The 25,562-nt window shown below is 45.8% G+C and overlaps 3 protein-coding genes and 1 pseudogene across 11 annotated transcripts in view; 2 read left to right on the top strand and 2 right to left on the bottom strand.

The window, feature by feature from the left end:
* The window catches only part of mmd (disintegrin and metalloproteinase domain-containing protein mind-meld), a 55,946-nt gene extending 37,528 nt beyond the window's left edge, over nucleotides 1–18,418 (top strand). For 7 of the 9 annotated variants that reach the window (XM_077660154.1, XM_077660152.1, XM_077660156.1 and 4 more), the window contains 8 exons: nucleotides 120–198; nucleotides 1,098–1,193; nucleotides 1,795–1,990; nucleotides 5,110–5,212; nucleotides 6,199–6,375; nucleotides 11,200–11,546; nucleotides 12,693–13,087; nucleotides 18,172–18,418. In XM_077660154.1, the coding sequence (XP_077516280.1) occupies nucleotides 120–198; nucleotides 1,098–1,193; nucleotides 1,795–1,990; nucleotides 5,110–5,212; nucleotides 6,199–6,375; nucleotides 11,200–11,546; nucleotides 12,693–13,087; nucleotides 18,172–18,207 (1,429 nt within the window). In that variant the 3' untranslated portion in view covers nucleotides 18,208–18,418. The remainder of the gene's footprint in view (nucleotides 1–119; nucleotides 199–1,097; nucleotides 1,194–1,794; nucleotides 1,991–5,109; nucleotides 5,213–6,198; nucleotides 6,376–11,199; nucleotides 11,547–12,692; nucleotides 13,088–18,171) is intronic. The other 2 variants (XM_077660153.1, XM_077660149.1) reach the window with 1 other exon arrangement.
* On the bottom strand, nucleotides 8,407–9,860 carry LOC144126170 (uncharacterized; annotated as a pseudogene).
* Nucleotides 18,419–20,114: 1,696 nt separating the features above from the next.
* Nucleotides 20,115–23,398, bottom strand: Cse1 (chromosome segregation 1). Its single transcript, XM_077660157.1, has one exon. The coding sequence runs from the start codon at nucleotides 23,328–23,330 to the stop codon at nucleotides 20,418–20,420; it is 2,913 nt and encodes a 970-aa protein (XP_077516283.1). The 5' UTR covers nucleotides 23,331–23,398; the 3' UTR covers nucleotides 20,115–20,417.
* Nucleotides 23,399–23,478: 80 nt separating this feature from the next.
* IntS4 (integrator complex subunit 4) overlaps nucleotides 23,479–25,562 on the top strand; it is a 31,207-nt gene continuing 29,123 nt past the window's right edge. Inside the window, exons 1-2 of the mRNA XM_077660158.1 lie at nucleotides 23,479–23,633; nucleotides 23,695–23,844. Coding sequence (XP_077516284.1) covers nucleotides 23,580–23,633; nucleotides 23,695–23,844 — 204 coding nt within the window. The 5' untranslated portion in view covers nucleotides 23,479–23,579. The remainder of the gene's footprint in view (nucleotides 23,634–23,694; nucleotides 23,845–25,562) is intronic.

The following is a 25,562-nucleotide window of genomic DNA, read 5'->3' as shown; positions in this document are numbered from 1 at the left end:
ATTGCTGTAGCTTGTTATGCATCACAGCAACACAGGTATCAACTCTGTCATTGTCTTGCTGATTCTATTTTGCTTAGACTGTTGTGTAAGCAACTGTCCTGGTCTCCCAAACTTTGCAGAGTATCCACAGGTTCCATCTCTGGAGACATCCCAGACATTGGTATTGTTTGGGATGGGACCAAATGTGGCGCTACCAAGGTACGTGTTTGATGCGTTATGCACTGATTAGAAAGATAAATATATTATTATAATATTATAGGCGAATATAATATTTACTGAAAACAATCTGAAACAGAATGGTGTAGGCATGACGTAATGTGAGTACAGCCACGGATGCAAAGCAGAACCACTTTTTGTGGTAATGAGTTTCAGCTTGAAGCCTACCTGGAGTGATATGCAAATGTGGAAGTTTTGAAGTGTGGAGAATACTGAATGTAAAAAGAAATAAGAAAATGTGGCTTGTTTCAGATGCACCACAGGAAAAAATTTCTTCTAGTTGTAATCCTTCACTTGATGAAGCCATAGTAAGAAAAAATTGGATAAAAAGCACCCTATAAAGAAAATCAAAAACAGTGATGTCAGTGGTAGTAGGCAAAGTTTCCAAAAATCGGCCAGCCTTTAGGCACATAAACTTTCTTTGTAGAATTTGGATTATGAATGCCTTGTACCATTCCTTTTGCTCTTGGTCTTTGCACTTCAGAGTACATGTCATCTGTTCCCTTCACACTGTGTCTTAACAGATTTTGCTAGTTAGGCCACTTTGTTATACACATTTGTGGTGCAAGAGCAAGGATGACTTGCTTAATTCCTGACATTCGCACCGAATTTCAGTACTTTCCTTGAAAATAACAAGGAGTATGATGTGGGAGCGAACTATGATGGGAGCTGACTGAAATGTTTTTTCCTGCGCATTCAAAGAATGTAGGTTTTCAAACGCAGTTCTCCGTTTGAAAACAGGCACCATATTTTAAAGTTTTCATCTGTGGCAATTTTCTCTGCTTGAATTGCATGCGGAGCAGTGCCTGTATCTTAACACTGGCTCCATCAATACCATAGGCTGACCTTGCTTATATACGACCTACTTCTGTTGTGTGCAGATCTGTGTGAACAAGTCGTGCCTTCCAGTGGAGCACTTCCGGGAGCTGGGGGTCTGCCCGAGCAACAACCTGGCACTCGCCTGCTCAGGCCATGGCGTGAGTAGTGTGGTGGCCCTTTGTGTGCCTGTTTGTGTATGGACCCACAACTCATTCAGCTGACAGCACAACATTCCACAACGGACTCTGGATGTTGCGGCATGATTCTCTCGCTAACGGATGAGCACGGGAGTTTATTGGAATGAAACAGTACAGCACTTCAATAAAGCGGCTGATGTAGCTATGTATGAGGGTGGCGCTGGTGAAAATTCTCAGGGTTCGCTTACACTAGGCATAAATACCCCCAAAAGCAGAACGTTGGACAGCCACCGCCGTAGCTCAGTTGGTACAGCACCGGACACAAATTTCGGAGGTCGTGGGTTCGGATCCCAGCGTTGGCATGTGGTTGTTTTTTATTCTTTTTTTATTAATCTCGCATTAATAATAACCACAAAAAAAGACATCCCCTGTGCTCCTTGGTTTCAGTGACTGTTGGCTTCCGCCATTTATACATTTCTGCTGTTAGACTTGGCCCTAGAATGCCCCGAGTGTACTTGACTTAACTTGAGTGCCAAGATCTCAGAGGGCAGCCTTAGCCTGTGCTTGTCAACCTATGCAACCTTAGCTGACTTTGCTCTTGAAAGCTAGCATATGTGTGCAGGTGTGCTCCAATGTGAACACATGCTACTGTGATGAGGGCTACCTGGGGCCCGACTGCAGCCAGCGGGCCAATGCCACCGAGGCTCCGCCGCTGGTGCCACCAGGTGGTGCAGCCACGCCGGCCGCACCGTTGCCACCACCCGTCACCACGGATGCATCGAGCCGCTCCAACAAGAGCTCCAGGACAACCTCCTATGGCATGTCTTGCTTGTGCTCTCACCTATCCTTATGCAACAGGCCATACCTTCTTCTGCTGCTGTCTATCGCAACATGTCAGTGCAGGAAATATTTTTTGCTACCTGTACCTTCAGTGTGTTGATAGCACAGTTTCCTTGAAGTGTATTAAGTGTGGGGAAGAAAGAATACTACGAAAATATGAGTTTGATTTTGAATCACTGCTTGTCTACTTTTGTGCACCTGCGGACAGTTGTCTGGTTCTTCAAGATTTTTACGGGTTCAGAAAGGATACGAATGAACAACTAACGGTGATTTAAGGGAGCAAGAGGGCAAAGACACGTGTTGCTTTGCGCGTTATAAATGCTGTGTGTAATGAGACGTGATATTTTATTCCTTTTCGATATACAACATTCTCTGCACAGCGAACCACAAATATCAGTTGGACATAGCACAGAGTACCAGATATCCAGAAGGTAAAATGATGTCCATGCAACAACTGTCATGTATACCCCTTGCTAACTTAATGTGATGAGCTTCTAATGGGCATTGCTATTACTGTGAGTTGGGCATGCAATGCACATTCTACAATTTTCTACATAAGGCACATTTAGTAAAAGCGCGTTAATTAGGATTTCAAGGGACTGGAAAAAATGTTAGAATTATGCAAAAGTTCGAATCATTGAATGACCCTGAAAAAAATTTTGAATTGCTTGAATCACTGTAAATTTATTCGGTGAGAGACTGGGCAATGGTTGCCTGCTTTTGAGATAAGAATGGTGCAGCAATGACTGTTTTTCACGTTTCCATCATTACTTATTGCATACATATTGTCAGAAGCATTGAAGCAGATAGAACTGCAAAAAAAAAAAAAAGTGAGGGCCTCTTAGGCATCCTTCATGGTGATAAGCAGTGAAGTGAACGGCGCATGACGAGTGCACAGTTTCGGCGCACTGGAAGAATGGAACCACGCGGACGGAAGCACAAGAAATGCACAGCAGCACTTCAGCGGGCAGAAGGAAAAAAATTAGGGGGGGGGAAGAGGGAGAAAACATCAGCAGTGTGCCAATCAGGGCACGAAACATTGCTTGGCTGGCTGATGCTGGGTGCTCAAGCCACCATCGCTGCGGGCTGGTGTGAAGCTCAGAAAAGCCAAAGCTAAGCGGTCAGACTGTTCTCGAAGACAGGGCTGTCCATTCGTCGTCACGTCTGCTGTTGCACGCTGTCGTCAGAGATGTGCGAGCCACGAGTGACACTGTAGCATGGAATGCAGGTTTTGAATAGGGCTATTTTGACGATCTCTCGCCGCATCAGTCATACCTGGACGCAGCCTCCCTTCGGGAGCCCATTAAGCAGTGTGAGACCCGTAGCGTCTCAATTAGCGAGCGTACGGGACCGAGCAAGCAGTTTGAATTATCCTGATTGGCGAATTAACCGGGGTCGAATTAACAAGCTTTCACTGATATAAACATTTTAGTGCAAAGTGTTGATCTCCGTACCTTTCAACCTTCCTGCCAGGTTGGCTGTAAAGCATTTTTTTTCTTTTGGGATGTGTGCTAGACAATATTTGTACATATTTCATACCGAACTTGAAAATATTTTTTGAAATATGGGGACAATACCTCTGGAGATGTTTTAAGTTGTGCAAATAATCTTAAGCATATTAAAATCTCTGTGTACAATAGTTGCTCATATTAAAATTAAATAAGGAGCACGAAGGAGATGACAGTGATGAGAGATGCAGAAATGTCATAACTGGCACTCAGTGCAAGTCCTTTCATTTCTGACCCTCTCATCAACATTATCTTTTTGTGCTATTTGTTTAATTCTTAACCCCTTAATGGACCATGACGAGCCAGGCTTACCTCAAGCCAACAGTCATTTTTCGCTTGTGACAACTCACGGGTTTTGCGGTACTCCGTATCAGGTTACAATGAGTAGGGCTTGTCCAACTGTTTTTTTCTCAGCTGACAAATGATGGTGCAGGCACTGAAAAACCATTTTGATGCAAATTTCAGCTTTAAAAAAATGTCTATTAGAGAGTTCAAGATATCTTTCTTGACAGGGCTATGACACAGTAAACAGGGAGAAAGAATCTGTTTTAGGCCAACTGCCAAAATAAAATTTTTCCGCTAAGTACACGGCATGGCCACTTTGTAGAGGTTAGAATGTTCATGCCATGTGTGTACAAGAATGACCACTGCCCTTAGAATTTGTATTTATGTTTTGCAGTAATCATGGCCTTAAACTAACACAGCAAAGTACGTGAACCTGCTCAGGTGCATTCTGCTCAAGACGTACAAATATAGCTGTAAAATTACTTTAGATCACTGTCCTGGTTGACAGTTGTCCAAAAGCAATCATGAGGGCGCCCATCTTGGGTGGCACAGATCGTTTTTATAGCCATGGAAGAGAATGGCTGTGTGAGGGCAAGGAACTTTCCTTGTCTCACCAGTATGTGTTGCAGGCAAGTACTGGGTTCTGCACCTGGGACAAAGGGTGTGCAAATCATGCTTTAGGTGCCCTTTTTTGTGTGGAGGCATCTTTTAGTGCCATAGAGATCTCGAGCAGCAATGCTTGGACCGTAACCACTCAGACGGACATCAGAACCACTGTGCTGCCATGGCTGCTTCATTTTGCTGGAAATATTTAGTGGGATTTAACTCATTTATGCAGCATCACATTTGAAAAAGTTAAGCGGTCCCTGAGCAAAATTTTAAATATTGCACCACTCACGAAAGTGTGGAATGCTCATGACGTTGTATTATTTCATTTTCATTACCCATTTGAAAAAACAAAAAAAAAGAAGCATACAAGGCTTCAGCTCAGTAGCCTCTGGGCGAAATTCCGAAATGCCACATCCTGTGTGCTACACTTGCGAAACTGTCACGGAGTAAAGTACCCTTGACACTGCACATGGAAACACCTCTTATGATGAAGCCCAAGTAGATTGTTTACCTCTTTTCTTGCCTAAGCAAGAAACTTTTACATTTTTTGGTTGTTTGCTATGACTAGCATTTCAGTATCAACTGGAGGAGCATGTTGAGCACAAGTTGGTAGAGTAGCAAGTTGTGGTTCAAACACCTTGAAGAGTGTGCATGTGCAACATATCCCTTCACTCATGTTTGGCCTTGCATTGCAGTGGGCAGGAAGGATGCACTGAGCACCCCCTCATTGGTGATTGTCCTCGTGTCAGTGGTTGGTGGCGTCTTCATCTTCTTTGCCCTCCTGGCCACCTGCTACAGGCAAGTGTGGTCTCCTGTGAGCCGCAGCGACTTTTCCTGGCTAATAATCTGACCTTGCGGGAGCGTTACTTTGGTGCAGCTTAACACACTACTGCTACTTCTACAAATGACTGCTATGACTGGCATCTCAAATTTTCTGCACATTTTTGCTTTTTCAGCTGTCAACCGGTACTCTACAACCTGTGAAAGTAGATAACTACATGATCAAAAAATTGCAGACTAAGTGGGCACTTTTGCCTCTCCTTTCCTGGGTGGAGCAAGCTCTTCCTAACCAAGATGCATTCATCATAAGGGTAAACTTGAGAACAGCATCACACTGTGCATTCCAAACAGGCTTTAGAATGCAGAAAGAAGCCTGTTAGCCATTGGCACTAGCAGTCTGACGTTCGTTGGCTATGTGTACTGAGCACGGAGCATTGCAGCAAACCAGTACAGGGTGCCCGTTTTGATGATAGTGCCAGAAAATGTCCGTTTAGTGCAGAAAGAAGGGCATACTTTACCTCTGCATTTGTGGGGAATCAAAATCAATTGCTGCATGTGCAGAAAGTGGCTACATGCTGGCCATAGCAAAAACTTGAGGAGACACAGCCTGGATCTTGTGCCAAATGTGCTGCTGCAAATTCTCCCCATTGTGGTGTTGTCTATGTCTACAAAGTAGATACATATGTGAAGTGCTTGCACTTGCATGGACTCACTCCAAGTGACTGCCTGCAAGTTGAAGGCAGCACACGTCTGCCAGCTGCTGTCTTCCTCATTGTTTATTTCTATGGTGTTGCCACACTGAACTTTTTGGCCTTGCATCACTGCACTGCTCTTCCTTTTGCCAAAATGAAACAACACTTGCATCAAGGTGAGCGCGATACCAATGCCAGACTGCTCACACCATTTGGCCCACTGGCACAGCATTGATGGCCTCAGCCATCAGCAAACACTGCAGGAAGCAGCACAATGCTGTTGGCTGAGCAGTACATGCTTGCCCACTGCAGGCGGAGTACCATGCCCAAGCTGGAGCAAGCCCCAGGGCCAAAGAAAGGCTCAGCCCGGCACAAGGCACCGGTGGCAGCACCAGGTGCCAAAAAGGAGCACGAGGATGCACTCCCCCACCATGCCTCGACCACCCTCGATAGCCGCATCATCACCTTTGGGAGCATGCCTTCCTACAGGTAGTGCTAGCAGGCTTCTTAGTGTGCATGGCATGGTGCAGCATGTGCTGGCATGCATCTTCTTCTATGCCTTTTGTTCTGCCATCATGCATGCATGCCCTCTGATCCTTCATATAGTGAGTCTGCCATTGAAACCAAGATATGAAAACAATAGTGAATGTGCAAAGGTATGCCGGGCACTTTTTATGTTCTCAGCTATGGATGACAATAACTGCTACAATTCTTCTTATCTTTCATGGCCATGCATTTCGGAAAGGCACAGAAGCACCACTAGTGCCAATGGCACATGGTGCACTACTGCAAAGCACACACTACTGCAAAGTACACAGTCCATGCCTAGTTTGTCAGTGATGTTCACTGTAGCTGAGATCTCGTTCATAAAATAGAGATATTGGTATACGTGGTTCCACATGAGATCCAACAAAGGGTGGCTTGTCAGCCTCTTAATTTTATTTGAAATTTTTATATATTGTTGCCTTATGAGTGGAAAAAAAAAGATCCGCAATTTGTTTTGCCCTCCCAACAGCACCAAATTTTTTCGAGGCACTGGAACTTAATAATGACAAAGAGGTGGAGTTGTGTGCTTACATGCTGCTGTTTTAGCCAACTTTGGTTATGAATTGCATAAAATATATCAACGTTAGGTTCCTGAATATTGTTTGAGTAAATATATGGATGTGTTTATTTGTGCTCAGTTATTTTAGCTGCTCTGGAAGGTATGGATTTTGTTACAAAATTTTCCAAAGTCGACCCAAGGAATGTTTTTTTGTCTACTTTACAGGTCTCTGTCTCAAAAAAAAAAAACTTGTGGCAGAGCTTCAGTACATTATGCGCTATATTCTATGCAAGCTTGTCTATCAAACTGCTGAAGTTCATATTTATGCGACTCTTCAGTAAAGAGATATATATGATCGCACTAACTTCTGACAACAATGAAAAAAAAAAAAAACATTTTTGAAATTGTTTAAACTTTGTCTACGTATTCTCCTCGACATCAGCTTTCACAATCATTAAAAACATATTGCATAATTTTGTTGTTCTACTTGTTATGGCCCCTGCAATGAGACCATTGTGCAAGGCTGAGCACACCATGCAGGTCTGAAGAGGTCTATGACATTTGTGAATCGCATACAATTTTTCCATTTGGTACTATATTGTATAGGCAGTCCTTTATGTCCTGACATGGCAAATCAGCTATGAGAGACACCGTAGTGAAGAACTCGCGATTAGTTTTATCCGCTTCGGGTTCCTTGATGTGCTGTGGCATTGCACAGGACGCGGAGGTTTTTTGCGTTTTGCCCCCACCAAAACGCAGTCAGGATTCAAAGCGCTGCCTAGATTACACAAAAAGAGGTTAAAGCTAAATAAGCAAGCAATATATTTCAAATAATTTTAAGTGAAATGAATAAATTTAAAAGGTCATGGAGAATTTGGGACCCTTTCACCAAGACTAACATCACCAAGATGGAAATGGTGCAAAGAAAAGCAGTTCGCTTCATATATAATAGCTTTGGACGTACATCAGTAACCGAACTACTAATGAAAGCAAACCTGCCACCATTAACGCAAAGAAACCGTGTATCACGACTAAAATTCCTCTTTCAACTTATTAACGGTCATTATAAAACCGACCTCACGGGAATAATTAGTTTTTCATCTGGGTATTCTACAAGGCAGAGACACAGTCGCACAATTACCGCCTTTAGCACCCATAATAACTGTTTTAAGTATTCTTTCTTTCCCCGAACAGTAACTGAATGGAATCTACTAACCAATGATCAAATTTCAAAATCATCACTATCGGCATTTATTTCAGGTATTGTTTAGAAATGTGTTGTCTTTAACTGTTTATACGCTCCATGGATCTAATTTGTATTATATGCTTTGTCTGTGTTATTGTTTTCATTATGTATTTATTGTATCCCACCCTGCTAAAATCCCCAGAGGGGATTGCAGTATTGATAAATAAACTGCTTCAATAAAAATAATTTTTGAGGGCTGCAATCTTTTATTCGACGACGCACAATGCCTTCATTCCTGTACACTTAATTTCTTCATTTCATTTCATTTTATTACCTTAAAGGCCCCAAAAGAGGGGTGTTCCATAAGGGGCTGTGTGTGCCACGTACAATTCAGAGGATGCTTCTGTTGATGATCTGAACAGCTACCATGCATGCCAAGATTGAATGCCATGGAAGATGTTCTCTGTCATCCACTCTTTTTTTGTAATGCCTGGAAGGTAACAACTTCTTTTTCTTCTATATGTACGATGCATACCTTTCAGTTTCTCCAATAAAACAGTTACAAGGTCTCCGGCTGCCCGAATTGTGCTTTCAGAGTTTGTTCTCAGCTTGTTGAGCATTGCTTGGTGCATGACGAGTCCTCCAACCACATCCCATGCATTTTTCCCATGTCCTGTTGCTGGCAATATCCATTGAGTATCGGAAATATCGCCCTTTAAAAACTCAAAAAGCTGGTATCTATTTTTGAAATGAATGGCAGCTCCACCACTCAGATATGTCACCTTGGAATACACCGGCATGTTGTCATCCACCTATTCTCTCACTTTCTTTAAAGCCAAGCAGTCATGAGCAAAGTTGTGGCTCGAGTCATCGCTAACAATGGCAAAACTTTCCATAGATTGTCTCACTGTGATCACACATGTAAATTTTGATACTTGTTTCTTTTGCCAGTGGTATGCCTGAACCTCGTCATGAAGCACCACAAGCTCAGTCCGGTTTTCGGCAAAATCGAAGTGGAATACAATGCTCCCACGCTGTGTGCTTTGCTTTTCCTCATAGATAGCTTTACCTTGTGTCTTCCTAATGTGGTTGTGCATGATCCATCTTGCCACTAACACCTGAAGATGATTAAAAAAAGTATCAGCATCCAAAGCTTTTTTCACAATGTGACCTGACTCTCACATCGCTAACAATATTTCGTTGTCTTCTGGGATATTAAGTTCCTTCAGTGTTAGAGACCTGCCTTTTAGACACTGATCGCATTCGCCTGAGAGGCACTGTGTTGATGACAGAATGCAAATGAATGCTGTGTGAATGTCATCAGCATTTATTCTGTGGCCAGTGACATTCTCAAGAGTGGCAAGACCGAGTTTATAATTGGCGCAAATGGCACAGACGCACACATCAGACTTGGGATAACATTTTGCCCATCGCGATCGCAAGGTGTATAATTTTGATTGGCCAATGCCAGAATCAGGATGGTCATCTTTATACATTCTGATTGCCTCTCTAATTGATCGTGTCATGAAACACTTTGTTAATAGTATTTTTTCTCCATTGATCATAACCATGAGGATATCCTTTTTGTTGGAACTTTGTCTGTAACATTCCAACTTGTTCTTCATGTAGTGCTAACATTCCGCAAATACCCACTCAGGGCTCACCTCATGCCCGGTGAAAGGATCCAGTTGGTACCACACGCCGTGATTTTCTTTAAATTTCGTGGATTTGTTGATAGATATATCAATGCCTTCAGGAGTAAGCTTCTTAGTCTTTTGCCAGTTTTGATGGGTATCACATTAAAAATGCATGTAAAGATGTAAAGCAGTATTGACAGTATGTAGTGCAGATGTAAAGCAGTATTGGCTGTACATTTCGCTTTTACCACTGCATCTTTTAGTTTGCTGTGTGCATCTAGTGGGTAGAAGCTTCTGGAGGGTGTAGACGGATGGGTGGTGGGCGGAGGCATTTTAGAGAATGGAAGTAGGTGGAGGCAAGTGGATGGGTGGTGGATGGAGGCCTTCTGAAGGTTGGATTTGGAACATGCATTTTTATTGGTTGTTAATCTGGAAGGTGCCCCAACCTCCTCTGGTTCACTCCTGCCGCGGGTATATGGAGGCTTCACACGCGCGTTTACGCATGAATTTTCGCAGAAAAAGAACTGTTCTGCCAATCTAGTGAAACAGTTATGGTAAAGAGTGTATGGCCATGGCGACATACTTCTTGCGGAGGGACATTGTGGCACATGCATAGTTTTGGACATGTCGTAGCAACAGAGACTTAGCAGCATAATTGCAAGGTCCACAGTCAAAGGTAAATGGATTTTGAAGACGATAAAATGGCACTGGTGTTATATTTTGAATAAGTAAGCACACTATGTGCGTACAGTAAGTTGCTAAATTACTACGACTGTATGCTTGGAGCTGTGCCGTCATTCCACTGATAATGCAAAAATGCATGTGCGTCATTTTTTATCTTCTTGCTCATTTGCTTTCGCAGGCACAAAACACCAATTTTAGCAGATATAAGATGTCCTGTATGCAAGTGTGTCTTTCTTGTCCATGTTTCTCGCACATCAAAAAGTATGAGATGTAACCTGCTCTCAAACATTTAGGTGACTTGCTGCCTTGTGGATTCACACCCCTCTCCTACGGACAGCACCAGTCAACTACCCAAATTTCTGCCTGCATCCCTCTCCCTTCCTTTATGCCTCTCGCACATGGTGACCTATAGTCATAAGAGGTTGGCTTTTGCACAAATTTCAATCACTTAAAGATTCAGTGTGCCTTATTTTTAAACACAAAATCAGAAAAAGAAATGTGTATGTATATATATCTCACATTATGTTGAGAGCACAGTTCTAAATATTTATGAAGTGCTTTCTCAAAGCTGCAAAAAAAGAAAGAAAAAACTAATTGAATTCATACAAATACAGTAGCTCATTCAGCTGATTTATGCAGCTTAGAGAAGGCATGCTAAAAGGTACACCAATCGAAGAACACTTGTGCGAGATCATGGCAGGTAATGCACTCCCTAGTATACGGTGATACACTCTCTCTGAGGAGCTGAAACTGCCGTCCAGGGAGGACAAGCTGCAGGAGCTGAAGCGGAAAGAGCCGGACGAGGTGGACGAGACCTTCATGGAGTTGTCGCCCAAGGATCTGGCCAAGGACGGCGGCTGGCCTCCACTGGCTGCTGCTGCGGCCGGTGGCGGGGACACACTGAGTGAGGTCGAGCGCACGCTCAAGAGCCTCAATGGGTACCACGAGGAGATCCTGGAGGCATTGCACTCGGCCTCATCTCATGCCAGCCCTGGTCAAGACTCGCGCCGCGACCTGCCACGCCCCGAGCCCTGTATGGCCGATCCCACCGCTGCCGAGCCCATCCGCATTCGCAATCTGGAGGACCTGCTGCGGCAGCTCGAGCCCGGTATGCCCTTGCTTTCTAACAGAGCAGAAAAAAAAAAGACATGAAAGCGCTGATCATTTTATTTGGAAGAAATGCCTTTCTTCCCTGTATAAAAGGCTGTCGCAGGCCAGCACTTGCACCAAGTTTTCTCTCCTTGCTCTTGATATTCTGTTCGGCTGTGTTCAAGGTGGAGTTCTACCAACTTATGTGGTTATCACACTTACTGCTTCACATCCCACCAGCCAGAAAGTTGTTGCTTTTTCAAAGAGTTTTGGACAAAGGAACCACATTTGCAAATTGCAAGCAAGCCTAATGCCAGAACTAAAAATGAGTGCACTGAAAGTTCAATATTTCAAACTGCATTAATTTGAACTTTTGATTAGCTTGAACCTTATGGGAACTTCATCTTAGATGAAACTGTAGAACGAGCATATTGTACACAAGAGACGTATTGATTTATAAGGATTGCTTGCTTGTGCCCTCATCTTGAGTCTTAACGGTACTCTGAGGCACAGTGACTGCACAAATAAATTCTTCTTGCTCTCTTTCATGTGAACTCTTTTTTTCCTCCATAAGAGTCCTCCCTTTTGGCAGTCCACACACATTCAAAGGCCTTTCATATCTCGTGTGTTCTGATGCATGAGTGGTGGGCATAGACGAGCACCCTGTACCACAACGCTGCCCATATTATCATCTTCTGTCCCGTGACATTATGATGAGGCACCAATCGATTATCCTGATCGATTTTGTCTTCATAGTTGTCTTGTATTGCTTCTTCAGGACCGCCTGGGTAACACCGTAATCTAGCAAGGTTACACCAGACATCAGAAAGTACTTAGATTAGGCCCATAAATATTAAGCATTTAAAAACTCATTTATATGCAAATTAGTTTTTCTATTGATAGCTTGACCTGTGTACCACCATAACCACTTGCACTGGCAGTCGCTTTCTGAGCCAAGTGGTTAGTGGCATGGGGCGAATTTAGGAATAGCGATTTCAAGAGAATTCGTTGTACCAAAATGTTTAATTGCCTCTAAATCTAAATATGAGTGCTGCATTACTGAAAAGCACAGTTTACCTCTCTCTGACACACACATGCCCATCATTTCAAACACAACTGTACTTACTAGCATGTTGTGGCAAGCATGTGCGTGTGGTTGGTGTAGCAGGCCCCTTGGAACCGAGCGGGTCGGAGCGACTGAGCGAGCCGGAGGCTGACCGGCACTACCTGGATGGGGGCTCGCCGTACGGCCTGCGCTACCTGCTCGAGGATGCGTATGCGCAGCCGGACGATGATGACGATGACGAGGAGAGCGAGGAGGCCGGTGGCGGGGGCCCATATGGCGGCGGTGCGTCGCAGCCACCTGTGGCCGGGCGACAGCGGTCGGCGAGCGAGGAGGCACTGCCACTGGCCTTCCCTGCCAGTGGTGCCCTGCCCAGCCCACCGTCGGAAGAGTCGGGCTCCCTGGAAGAGACGGCCGCCTTCCGGCCACCACCGATGCTGCTGCCCGGCCCACCGCCACGTCGCACCCGGCCAAAGAAAAAGTTCCCCGAGTACAAGGTGTAGCACCTCCTCCCCTTGCCACCAGTGGCTGTAGTGAAATGGGCTGCAGCCGAGGACTATAGCACCTGTACAACACAGTGCATGTGCTCTGTCTTCGAGGCATTTTGCGTATCATCGTGCTACGCAAACTGTTATACCGATAGAGCACATCAGTGTGCTGGGGGGACATGTGCGTTGGAACTAGTTGCTTATCCCTCACTGCCGATGGGAGCTTTTCACGCAGCATGCAAGATAAGATGTTACGAGCTGCAAAAATGAAAAGCTATTAAGGTATTGCCTTCTTCATGGCAGTCTGTTGCACCTTTCTGGCCCTCTGTGCTCTTCTTTTTATTCTCTTTTTGTGGCGCTGCATCTTGAGAATTCCAGCTTGCTTTTGTTGACCAGCCCCAAGGCAGTTACATTAACAAGGTCCACAAAACCTGCCTGAAAAAAGATTTTTCAAAATAGATAGCCGGAAGCTGCGTGTCCATACATGATGTAGAAAGCAAAGACATGAAACTGTCCAATTGTGCAAAGGTGCAAGGCAACAGCTTGCCTGCCAGGAAACTGCCGTCATGATGTCAAGTGAAGCCCATCACTATGTTTCTGCATTTTGCTTGTGGAGGCATGAATGCTGTAAAAGTACGTGGGGTCTTTGCTTATGACTGTAAGGTGTGTAAAAGCAACTTTTGGGATGTTATGCTGGCTGTGTTGTCATGGCTGATGCCTGCATCTATACACTGTAAATCAAGTGCGAGTAGTGTTAGAAGTTACTTCCATGACCAGAACCTTAGAATGTCAAACATGTGTCTATTGAAGACCGTGACTGCTAATTGGCTCATGCAGCTCTAATAAGGAAAAGAAGTGGTTTTTACACAATGCTATACGTGTCCACATAAATGCAGTAACCTTAAAGCTGCATTTCAAGCTCCCATATATGTCAGTGACATGGCTCGTTATGCATCAAGATGCAATGGTTAAGTTTGCTGTCCGATTTATGTGAGCAGCTCTCCTCAGCAGGCACTGAAAGTGTAGAGAGTTCAGCTGTAATTCTTTTGATTCTTTGCGAAGCAGCATCAGACCTCTATTCAGAGTGTCCCCAGAGGAAAAGGACAAAGGGCCATTGCATGAGGGTGACACCTTATGATGTGTGAACGCCAATGACTCCCGTCCATGCAACCGTTAGTTGCTCTTTCTCTTCAGCTGGTAACTTATTTACACAAGAAGTGCTTTTACATGCCTGGCTGTGCGTTTTACCGATAGTGCAGATTCTTCCGCTACATGCGCTCAGTAGTGCTCACACCTGCCGACGCATGTATTTCACTCGAGTTACTTCCAGTGTGCTTCATTGCTCCAGTGCACCTCTGAACTTGGTGTCCGATTCTCCCACAAGTGTTCTCCATGCAGCTGAAGCATGCATGGGTCTGCTTCTGGTGGTGTGGCACGGAAGTGTTTAGCCTCATCAGACAATGTAGAATAAGCGTTCATAATGTGGCCATATTTTATGTTGCTGCATGACGATCACTCGTGTGGCTGCCATTGGGGGCAACAAATGAAGTTGATTGTGCCCCGACAGTGGTAGCAACTCCTGACCAGTGCAATGAAAGTGGGAAAGGCAGGATGGTGAACGCATCCTTGCACACAGACGACACCGCTCTGCAAGGACACGTCGGGCCATACACAACCGCCAGGTGAAGCCAGATGCATCCGCAATTGTGGGGATTTACTGCATCTCCCTGCAGCATCGTGATGAAGCCCAAGAAGCCTAGTGCCAGAGGTAGCAATAAGTGACCCCCTCGCCATCGGTGCCCTGAACACAAGCTGCACAACTGCCTTCTCGTTGAGAGCCTGCCCATGTGAGCCATCTCCAGGTGCCCAAAATCTGGTTGCTGCCTTCTTGGACCAGCTTGCAGACTTGTCTGCTCGGTGCACACAGGCAGAAGCCCATAGCACGGGCGTCACCATTCGTCAGCTGCATGTACTTGGGGCGGCCCATGCTGAACTCTCGCAAATGCTGATGCCGCCCTGCGCAGTGCTTGTGTTTGCATGAGCAGTTTTGAATGAAGAACCGCCCACAATAGCTTATGTCTTGCAGGCTGTCTTCCAGCAGCTGTTGGTTGTCACAAGGAAATGAGCGAACTGCTAGAGGGTGTAGATGTCTCTTATAGTTTATGGTCGCTCATTTGTTAAGTAGGCTGATCCACCTAACTTGGGATGACTTCACAGGGAAGGTGGCAAGTGTGTGTATTTCTTGTGCAGGTCTTTTGCCAGATTCATCTAGTTATAGGTATTGCCATTAGCTTAAAAACATTTGTTGTGTCAGGCCATCCGTCACAGCCTGCTATATTTACGGTCAGGCGTGAATGATTTTGACACTTAACCATACCAAGCCTCATCTATCATGGCACAAAGCAATTTTCAACTTTATTCATTGCACACATCAGTGAGTGTTGTACATATATGCTTTGATGCTTTGTTTGAGTGTGTGCATTTACATCACTGGTAATCTAGTCAGCACTGTACTGTTGGCCCACCTTATCTTTACAGTTTATCACTTTGTTGGTACTGATATGTCATACGTGTTACTGCACACCTGAGGTATGAAGCCACTTTTAAATGATTTTATAACGCAACAGCATTTTAACCTTACTTAAGCATGCAAATGTGTCATCAAAATAAGCACATTTCTATCTTGCATCATTCTAACCTTGTAGCCAACATTCCAACTTCAAAACTTTGTATTAAGAAGGGGCATTCAATAAGTTTTACCTTCGATTTTTATCAAGTGGTGGGAAGAAGCTCGCTCATCTTGCAGCCTACAGTTTGCACCGTTGGACTTGTGCCTGTTCCCCAACAGGAAGGAACATCTGAAGGGTGCGCTCCCCAAGTCCAGTGCAATGCACTATCGATGTCATCAGCACCCATCATTTACATGTAACATCGTTTCATTCCATCATTAATAAAAAAGTTACATGCCAGAAAGCAAAGCCTATTGAACGCCCCTTGTATTTTTGACTCGGAACTTGGTTTTGGCCCATTTTGTGCTGTGAAAGCATGGCTAATATTTCAGTAAATGAATGCTTGATGAAAATTTGTATGCCAGTTTTGTACAAGTGATGGCATTCGGTGAAACAGTATAGACTAAATCACTCAATAAATTTCGGCAGTGCGACAGTTCACTTCAAGAAGTAATTGCCCAAAGCTCTATTTTAGTGTGCAAGCACTGCTTCACTTCGTCTAACCGGCTCCCCTAAGTTGGTGTGCAGCTCAACCTTGAAGGTCACCTTTGCAAAACCTAGCACAGCAACAGCCCATGCAGAAATAAAATAAATATTGCTGTGACTGGGCTTCAAACCTGCGGCGGCGCAAACAGAACGGCTTCGCTGGTGACTGCACGAGAACACTATCGCCACAGCCGATCACACCTCGTGTTTAAACTACAACACACACTCGCGCTGTGCACTGCACGTTGCCATCAACTTTCATATGCGATGCGAACAGATCAGCTTAACCTCGATCAGAGCTTAACCAGAGTCTCATATCGTCGCCAGATGTGCCGACGACCCAGACAAGCAAAACCATGAGCCAACCAGGCTAAACACATGCTTTCTCATGTCTACTCGGTATAGCTATGTTAAAACCCTACCACTTTTTTTCCTTTTACATCTGCTTTCATTGCTGCCACTGCATTTGTTGTAGCTGGACTTCATTTGTGAGTTGTGGCTATTGTACTATGACAGATCCAAGAATAATCTTGACTGTTGCACTCCTTGTGAAAGCAGTCCAGATTTAAATGTCCCATTTCGAACTTGTATGTACGACTCTGCAGCACACCTGCCCACTCCCGAGTGTGTGCAGCAATGTGCAGTTTTTGCGATTCTACATCCTGCAGGCTTCTGGCACTATTAGTATATTTTGCACATTGCCAGTCATGGAAAAATGTTGCGACACATCCCAGTGTCTCACTACTCGAATGAGATACAAAATTTGTGTTTAGTTGAAGAGACAGTGAAATTTATATTCTCAGCTGAACCAACTTCCATAAAAAAAGCCTCATACCTTAAACACTGGCTTCTTTAATGCTGAAAGGGAAAAAAAAAAAAAAAGTTGCAACCTAGGTAGGCTCAAAGTATACCTTACCGATTTCAATGTTCCACCTTTTATTCATCAGAATTATTGGTTGCCTCTTACTCAATCACTGGATTTTCCATGCGTTTGAGCACATCTTTCAGTGAGTCTGGCATGGTATGCTTGTGAGCGAGTGTATTCACCATGTTATGACAAATGGCTAAACCTTGCCTTCAAGCATGTCTCTGCAGAAGTATTGCTAGTATGCAAACCAACAAACCCCAATTTACGAAACTTCACATTACTCGAGGACATTGCTTGCATAAGTGCTGAGGGCAAAACTGTTAAAGGATGAGTGCACAATTGTGACTCTTTGGCGTTCTCGTGCACACTGCCATCGTTGAAATTTTGTGACTGCTGGCGGCATTGTGGGCTTTGGGTAAGCTGTATGCTCTTCTACCTTCTCTGTAACAGTACAAATAGTGGCCCATTTGCCACACTGGTATTTCTTGGTGGAATAACTTTTGTGGTGTGAGAAATCATGCTGTTTGACGATGCAGTCAGGTTATCCCTGTGCCAAACTGCCAAAACATAAAGGCGCAGCACCTCACTTGAAACAGCAGAAAAATGCTTGCGCTTAACAGTATAATGCTTTCAGTCCAATCACTTTGAGGACAGCAAAGTAGATGTTTCTTGTGCTAATTACATGTATTGCTGAGCACGAATTTTCTGTAGACAGCCATGATGAAAGAACATCACAGAATGAGTATGCTTGGAGTCCCAATACCGGCTACACTGTGGCACCCCAGTGTAAGCTAAGTAGTATGAGAATCGGGAAAGCCAGAGCAGATGACAGGTTGCGTCTGCTCGTTTTTCAAGCAGACGCTCAGTGCACTGGAATCGGATTCCAAGGCTGTGTGCAAGCAAGGAGTGTGCCCTTCCTCCACAGTGTTGAGAGATGGTGGTGGTGGGGGCAGGGTGCACTCCGGGGAGAGGCGGCGTCCACGTGACCCGGTGCGTGTGTCCACTTGCAGATGCCTCCCGGGGACCGGAGGAACTACTACAAGTGAGGCCGCGGCCGGGACCGCGGGGCGCCGCCGCCGACCCTGACTGCACTGCCGCCCCAGTCCTAGTCTTCTACTGCACTAGTCGTCGTCGTCATAGCGCGTCGCTAGTCTCACCGCGCTCATTGTAATCACTCGGCAGCAGGCATTTTCTGTGTTCGGTCTCACGCTCTCCTTTGTATACTCATGGACGCATTAAAATGACAGCCCTTTCACACTGGTGGCTCAGACTTTGTTTTGCATCATATCCGCATTTGTGCTTCAGAGCCTGCATTTGAGAATACTGAACCATGGACATGCGTGGCAACTCTGGTGGACGTCCCAAGATGCTGGAAAGAAGGTGCTTGCTTCCGAGGAACCCCAGAGCTATTGTAGTTTTGCAAAACCACAAATGAAGCACAGTGTACAGGGAGAGCATGGGTTGGACATGGGATGAAACGCAGAGCAAGATCTATCAACGGCAGAGGAACATGAACAGAAATAATGGGCAGCTCAGATGCAAGTTTGGTACAGAAAGAGCGTTGGCTAACAGTGGAAGAAAGGGACCAAAAAACTAACCAGTATGCAGAAAACCGAAATGGAACAATAAGGCGCACCACTACACAAGCACTCAACCTCTGAAGGCAGATCTCTCCATCGAATTAATGTTCGCAGTAAAAATTAATTTTCTCTCTTTCTGGGTATGTTAATGTTTGTCCAGTAGCAAAAGATGCACACATGGCTGAGGAAATTAGATTTAAAAATTTTCTTGCCACTTGATTCAAACCCATGACATCCGCACCAAGGCCTGTTGCCACCATTTTGATGTGAATGGCAGTGTAGCATAGCCTCTGGGATCCGCACACCAAATTCCGTGTTGACACACGCAGTTAACTTGTGAAATCAACCGGTGATGGCAACACCTGTATTTCTTTTTCTAATAAAAGAAAGAAGCAAATCTGGCATGCAGCTTGCATGTTTTGCACAGAAGCACCTTTTCTCTCCTCCATGCGCAGGGCCCATATTCTAACTAGCACATTTTCATTTCCTATTCCTTCAAATAAAGCCCTGCCCAGGTAGGAGCAAAAAACAAGTTTTCCCATTTTTTGCATACGGACCGAACAAACAGAGTCTCTAAGCAAGAAACCGGAGAAACCTCGTCATATCCCCCCTCCCATTCCTGGGAAGGCAGGTTCGCTCCTTCTACTGCACTCTGCTCAGCATTACCTGTGCGCTGAGCATCATTATGCAATGCCAACTCCAGCTTCAATTCACTCTCTTCAACTGGCTACTGGGATGCATATCAAAGTTTTCTCTCGCATTAATTTTCTCCAACGAAAGTGGTTTATGCAAAACAGATCGGGGACAACAAATAGTGTGTGCGCGTTGCTGTCCAAGAGACAGCGTCATCATAGCACCACTTCCAAAAGCTTGCTCTAAGGACTCCTCTGCAGTTTCAAATACTGCCTTGTCTGAAATGTTCCTAGTACTTACGTGCCTCCCTTCTGCCTGCACATATTTTTCTTTGGGGAGTGGTTTGTTGCCCCTAAGCTACAACCTGCTGCTGAATGAGGCTGTAGGTGGTTATGTGCACCATAGTGGCACCTCACCTGCACAACCAAGGATTGTGGAGCAGGGTGAGCACTACTCAGGCTGGTGGAGGCAACCATACGCAAATTGTATAATGCAGATGTGGGTGTGGTGATAGGCCACATGCATGGCCCAACTCCTTCTCTTGCACCATTACAGGCTCCCAATCAACTTTACTGCAATGAGTGATGATATGGCTAACTTTCTTTTGTTCTGGAAGTCGGGCTACGTTTTTGGTCTGCACTCTGACTGATTAGCAGATAAGTCCATCTCATGCACATGGACCATTTGGCATAGTATCTGTCCATTTTTACGAGTGGTAAGTAAGTACAAACAAGCAGACATGTCAACAAATGCTTGGTGTTAACAGGGTTCAAAAAGATGCTATTACAAAACCAAACAGTTCAGCCTTGATAAGAATAGGCTGGGATTCAGCGAGTTCACACCTGATGCAACAGGCTATCAGCAGGTAACAAGCATGCAGGCTGTGCTACATCTTGCACATAGCAGCTGGTGCAAAACAGTGGCTGGAGACAACCATGAAACAGTCTTCCGACACCCTTGCACAAAATAGGTGCCACATCCTGTATTAAATCCAAACGGGGGGCCACTGTTCAATGCTCACTGCACTATGCAACACACTATTTTCATGAAAGCTGCACATTGGCCATCTGGAAATAGCGCTGCAGAAAGCTGTTGGCTGCTGGCTGCAAAGAGCTATTGATGAGGGGAGCCAGGCGGCCGGGGTAGGCGGCCGACAGCTTCTGCAAACTCTGCACCAGATGCAGCCGAGCATCAGGGATAGCTCCCTTGAACGGGTCGGGCTCCTTCTTGCCAGCAAAGATCAGCTGTGAATAGGCCGTCTGGTAGCCTGGCGTGTCCTCAATCTCCACAAAGTGCTCATCATCCGGCACACTGTCATCCTCGGGCAGTTCAAAGAGGTCGACCAACGCCTGCAGCAGGGGGCCCCAAAACTGCGCATACTCCCCTTCGATGAGGGCGGGAGCCTCCGTGAGCAGCTTGGTAATGCCGACAGCGCAGATCTTCCGTTCCAGCTGGCCTGTGACCTTTTGGACATCGGCGATGACCAGCCGCTCCAGCACCATGCCAAACATCTTTGCCTGAATGCTGTCAACTGTGGAGATAAGGGCAGGTGCACCATACCTGTACACATACAGACTAAAGAAGACCAGCAAGCCTCGCACAAATTTTGTAGTCTTCGAACTTTGCAGCCGCTGAAAGAGGAGCAAGAAAATCTGCTTGATGTATTGACCCACCGCATCAGCACTCATGTGTTCAAGGATGCTCTGCACAATGTAGAATCCTTCATGGTCATTCGTTTTGGAGGCAATGAGCTTCTGAAAGACACCAAGCAGTCCCATAAGGCGGTCAGCAGCTAGAATTTGGGCTGCCCCGCGCTCTATGAAGGCTTGCAGCAGACGGACTAGGGGATGAATGTTTCCTGGTCGCTCCCACAGCACTGGAGCAAGCAGGCAGGGGAAAAGGGCCATGTACGGGTCTGGTACTGGCGAGCCATGGCACTCCAGCATGAGGGACAGCAGCTGGAAAACATAGGGAACAAATTCCTGGACATCCTGCTGAAGAATGTCCTGGAACACTGGAAAGAGGCTGCTCTCAAAGCTCGTCACGGCCAATGGGTCCTTCCCACAAGCAATACGGATGGACAAACTGAGCGTCTCAAACAGGAAGTGGTTGAAGTGAGGCTTTGTGGGGTTCTTGCTGGCCTGCACCAGCTTAGCCGTCAGAGTGGGAAGCAGCTGACCAAGGTATGGCAGGATGTTCTCCTGCAGCAGGGAGAAGGTGCGCATCACTGCCTTCATGGTGTACTCATTCTCTGCAGATCCTGGATGGTTGAAGGACTGAAACATGTTCTTCAGCAGCTGCTCCGAAATGTGCCCCACGTCAGAGGCCATGATCACAGCCTTCCCCTGTGGGTCTTTCATAGTGAACAACTTGTCCACGGCACTGGCAGCGTAAGTGTGAACCACATAGCTTGGAGCGAGGAACAAATGTACCACATGGGGCAGACTCTGAAGAATCACTTGCTTTGGCAGCTGGTTTCGGAATACCATCAAGTACTTGATTGCATCAGCCTTCAGTACGGGAAACTCGGTCAGGTTCTGGTTTTGGAGGTCTGGGGCAATGAACTCCTGGTAGAAGTCTACGACATTGACAAGTGAGCTGGTCTGTGTGGTGCCCAGCTTGGCAGTCTGTGCTTTGACGGCCATGGACGTGACGAGATAGATGGCGACATCTTTGTTCTTCCAGTTCCGTGCTGGCTCTTTGGCAAAGAGTTGCAACATGGCTGTAATGTACTGAGAGAACGTAGTGGTGATCTTCTGCTCAAAGTGTTTGGACAAAGCACGCACCATGTCACATGCTGCACGCCGTCGAGTATCAATATCCGAGCCTTCAATGTCCTTACGCACATACTCCTCGGGGTTGTCCTCAAACAATTCTTCATCGCTTGCGCGAAACTCCATGTTTGGTATTATTACCTTCTCACAAATTGAACTGAGCACACTGGCATCTTCGAAGAGCTGCTTGTAATGGGGTCGCTCAGCGACAGCAGAGAGGAAATGTATGGCATTGCTGACCAGGATGTCGTACTTGGCCTGCGGCCCGGTAGTTGTCAGAAGGTGCCACACCGCGGTGACGAAACCCGGCAGGTACGCCTGGAACTCCTCGTCGTACTTCTGCGCGTACAGGCCCACGTTGTCGCAGATTTGGGACTTGAGCTGCTCCAGCAGCCCCGCCTCTTCGTCTTGCTCGGTCTGCAGGAGTTTGTTGTCTGCCGTCAGGAGGGCGAGGAAGTGCGTCATCCAGATCTCCATGTTGTCCTCAAATATCTCCGGCAGATCTTGGTAGTTCAGGCTGTAGAACACCTTGGCGATGAGGACCAGAGAGCTGAATATTACCTTCAGGGCGGTGGGGTTGCTCGCGTGCGTCTTGGCCAGCTCCATGGTGGCCACGAACAGGTCGGTGAAGGGCTTGGCAAAGTTGTCCAGAACGTGCTTGATCTCGGTCCAAAGCTCCTGCGACTTGAACTCGTAGCGGTAGCGCTTGAAGAGAGAGTGCGCGGTGCGCAGCACACCGTTGATAATGTGGAACTCGCCACTCTGGAAGTGACCGATCATCTCGGGCAGCAGGTTGGGCCAGCGCGCGGGGAAGTCCTCGCGGCCGATGATGCTGACGGCGTCGCTAAGCTGCTTCTGCAGCTGCTCGGGGCTGCGCAGCATGAGGCCCACCACCATCTCCCGCACGGCGGCTCGGTCGCTCGGGTGCACCCGGTCGGCACCGTCCTCGGGAACCGCCCAGTGGCGCTTAACGTAGTTCTTGAATGCAATCGCGCCGGCCACGCGAACCATCAGCTCGACATCGGCTTTGTCCACGAGGTGCAGCAGCAGAACCGGGTAATTCTGGTTCAGCTCTACTGTCTCGAGAAATTTCTCCGCATTTCGCCGCGTCGTCGCGTCCGCCTGCAGCGTCTGCTGAAGGTAAGAAGCAAGCGTACTCAAATTGTTGTCAGTTATTTCCATCTTGCCTCAAGTGGACATTTGCCCGCAGACAAACTTTAAATGACGGCTTTTGAACTCTCGTTCTCAGTCCCTCTAGCGCCCGCTCCAACAACAAGAAAAAAAAAGACATTGTTCGCCGCTAGAGCGAAGCACAGTGTAGGTACTACATCAAAGAAACTGCGGTGATAGGCTCATGGAGAAATTGAGTACAAACTCCACTGGACTAATGAGTGTTATTGGTGTTATGAAGACACACTGAAGAACGAGACGATGGCGGCAGTGTTGAAGAAACGAGCGTTGGCAGAGTTCAGTCAAGTTTTACAGGCAAGCTCTTGTTCAATGAGTACTCTAGCGTGCGATTTGTTTGACGTCGTGTTTAACGCAGGAGGAGCCGCCAAAACCGCTGAAGAAGCTATGCATATCCAAAAAACCGACTCCACAGAGAACGGTCGATGTCGCAGAAGTCCTGCAGTCAGGCAGCTCGTCGGATGTGATTATGATGCTGATTCAACTATCGGAATGCTTACCCACACAGGTATTGTCTCTGATGCAGTAGCGAACCACTTCAGTTCAAAGCACGGATCGTGTCCTTTAAACACTGGACCACGACCGACTGTTATCGTGCGTTGAACGCTAAACGCGCACCGTAAGATGCTTCTTTACCGCTCGCTTATTCGTGCTGGAATTTAATTCAGAGATAGCATACGACAGTCGTACTTTGTCAGTACCAAGTTTTGATTATGAACTCACCTGATTTGATCAAAATTAATTATAAATCCGCGTCGTCTGCAGTATTGCGATCCCCCTCCCTCCATAACCAGCAGCTTTCGCATAGTGCGCGTTTAGCGTTGCAACAATCTTATCGAAATAGTTTGCGTCTTGAAAGTCCGCAGCTGCCGTCTGGTTAGCGAACAGGGGTCCCGGGTTCGATCCGCAGACCTGTACAATTGGGTAATTACTTTTGTGCGACTCCTGCGTTTCAGGGGCTACAGACTCGTCGCTGAGCATACCATTTTTTTCTGAAACCGATGAATAGCTGTTCCCTTCCCAACTATCTCCTCCGTTGATCGCTCAATAGCACTTTCATTTTGGTTAAAGAACTTGCTGTCAATTGAATTCATTAATGTTCATGCCACAGTGGTTGAATTCGTTTTTTGAATTTGCCTACCGTGATTAGGCCATGTGTGATGCTTTCTCATTGTTTCAGAGTGATAAAACAAAGTACCTTGTCATTTTACGCCTTGAAATTTCATCACTCATACTTCATAAAAATGTGTTATGAACTGCCAAATTTAATTCGCATATTTTTCTCTTGACAGTTTTTTATTCGTGGCAAAATGTTTGTATATTTCACATACTTGAAAGCTAATTTGTTAATCTAGACTCGCATTGATATGTGGGTGGCAGCGGGAAACTGGATAGGCTAAAATGGAGAAAAAAAAAATCGTGTTTTGGTTTTCTACTAATGTTGTTTCTCTTGCTGCTTAATATTGCTGAGTAATATTGATAATAATATCAACAGTAATGTCAGTAGTAATATTAGCAATAATATTGAGAAATGTTGATAGTTCAACACAGTTGTGTGTCCTTCTCATCCACAGACTTCCCACAAATGCATGCCATAGAAGCTTCTCTCAGCTAAACTGGTGAATTGTTAGAGCTCAACTTTGCACAGAAATGGCATTTGGTCGGCAGTATTACTTTATACCTCATTCGTTTGAGGTACTTGCCTGAATCAATCAGAAGCCAGATATTTGCATCGTCTGCAGCGATGACAAAACAAAAAAAGCGACTTTCTCAGTGATTGCACTAGTGGCACCATCTTGTTTGCTGGCCATGGCGATTCAGCAAAAAAGAGGGGGGGGGGGGGGGGGGGGGGTTGTTTTGTGGGAGATTTGAAGGTTTTATGCAACTGCTTTATCAGTGACCATAAAAAATTAGTTTTGCCAAAACTGCACTAAATTTGAAGACTTTCGTGAAAAAGCGTCTTCAAACCTTCTATACAAGGCCCCCTCCCTCCTCTTCCTTGCCAAATCTCCACGGCTGTCAAACGCGAAGCTGCCACCGGTGTAGTCACTGAAAGCGGCTCGTTTTGTTTCCTCCCCGCAGACGATGCAAATATCTGACTGCTTCTGATCGATTTACGAAAGTACCTTAACTCTTTCGGTACCATGCCACTATGCATCAATCCCCGGCATACTGGCCAGTACATTTATTGCTCGGTAATATTGCAATGTTAGAGGGTGACCATGG

This window comes from Amblyomma americanum, chromosome 3 (genome assembly GCF_052857255.1).
Source record: "Amblyomma americanum isolate KBUSLIRL-KWMA chromosome 3, ASM5285725v1, whole genome shotgun sequence".
NCBI classification, from domain to species: Eukaryota; Metazoa; Arthropoda; class Arachnida; order Ixodida; family Ixodidae; genus Amblyomma; species Amblyomma americanum.
Note: the sequence above shows the minus strand (reverse complement) of the source record. Positions and strands in the feature narration are given on the sequence as shown.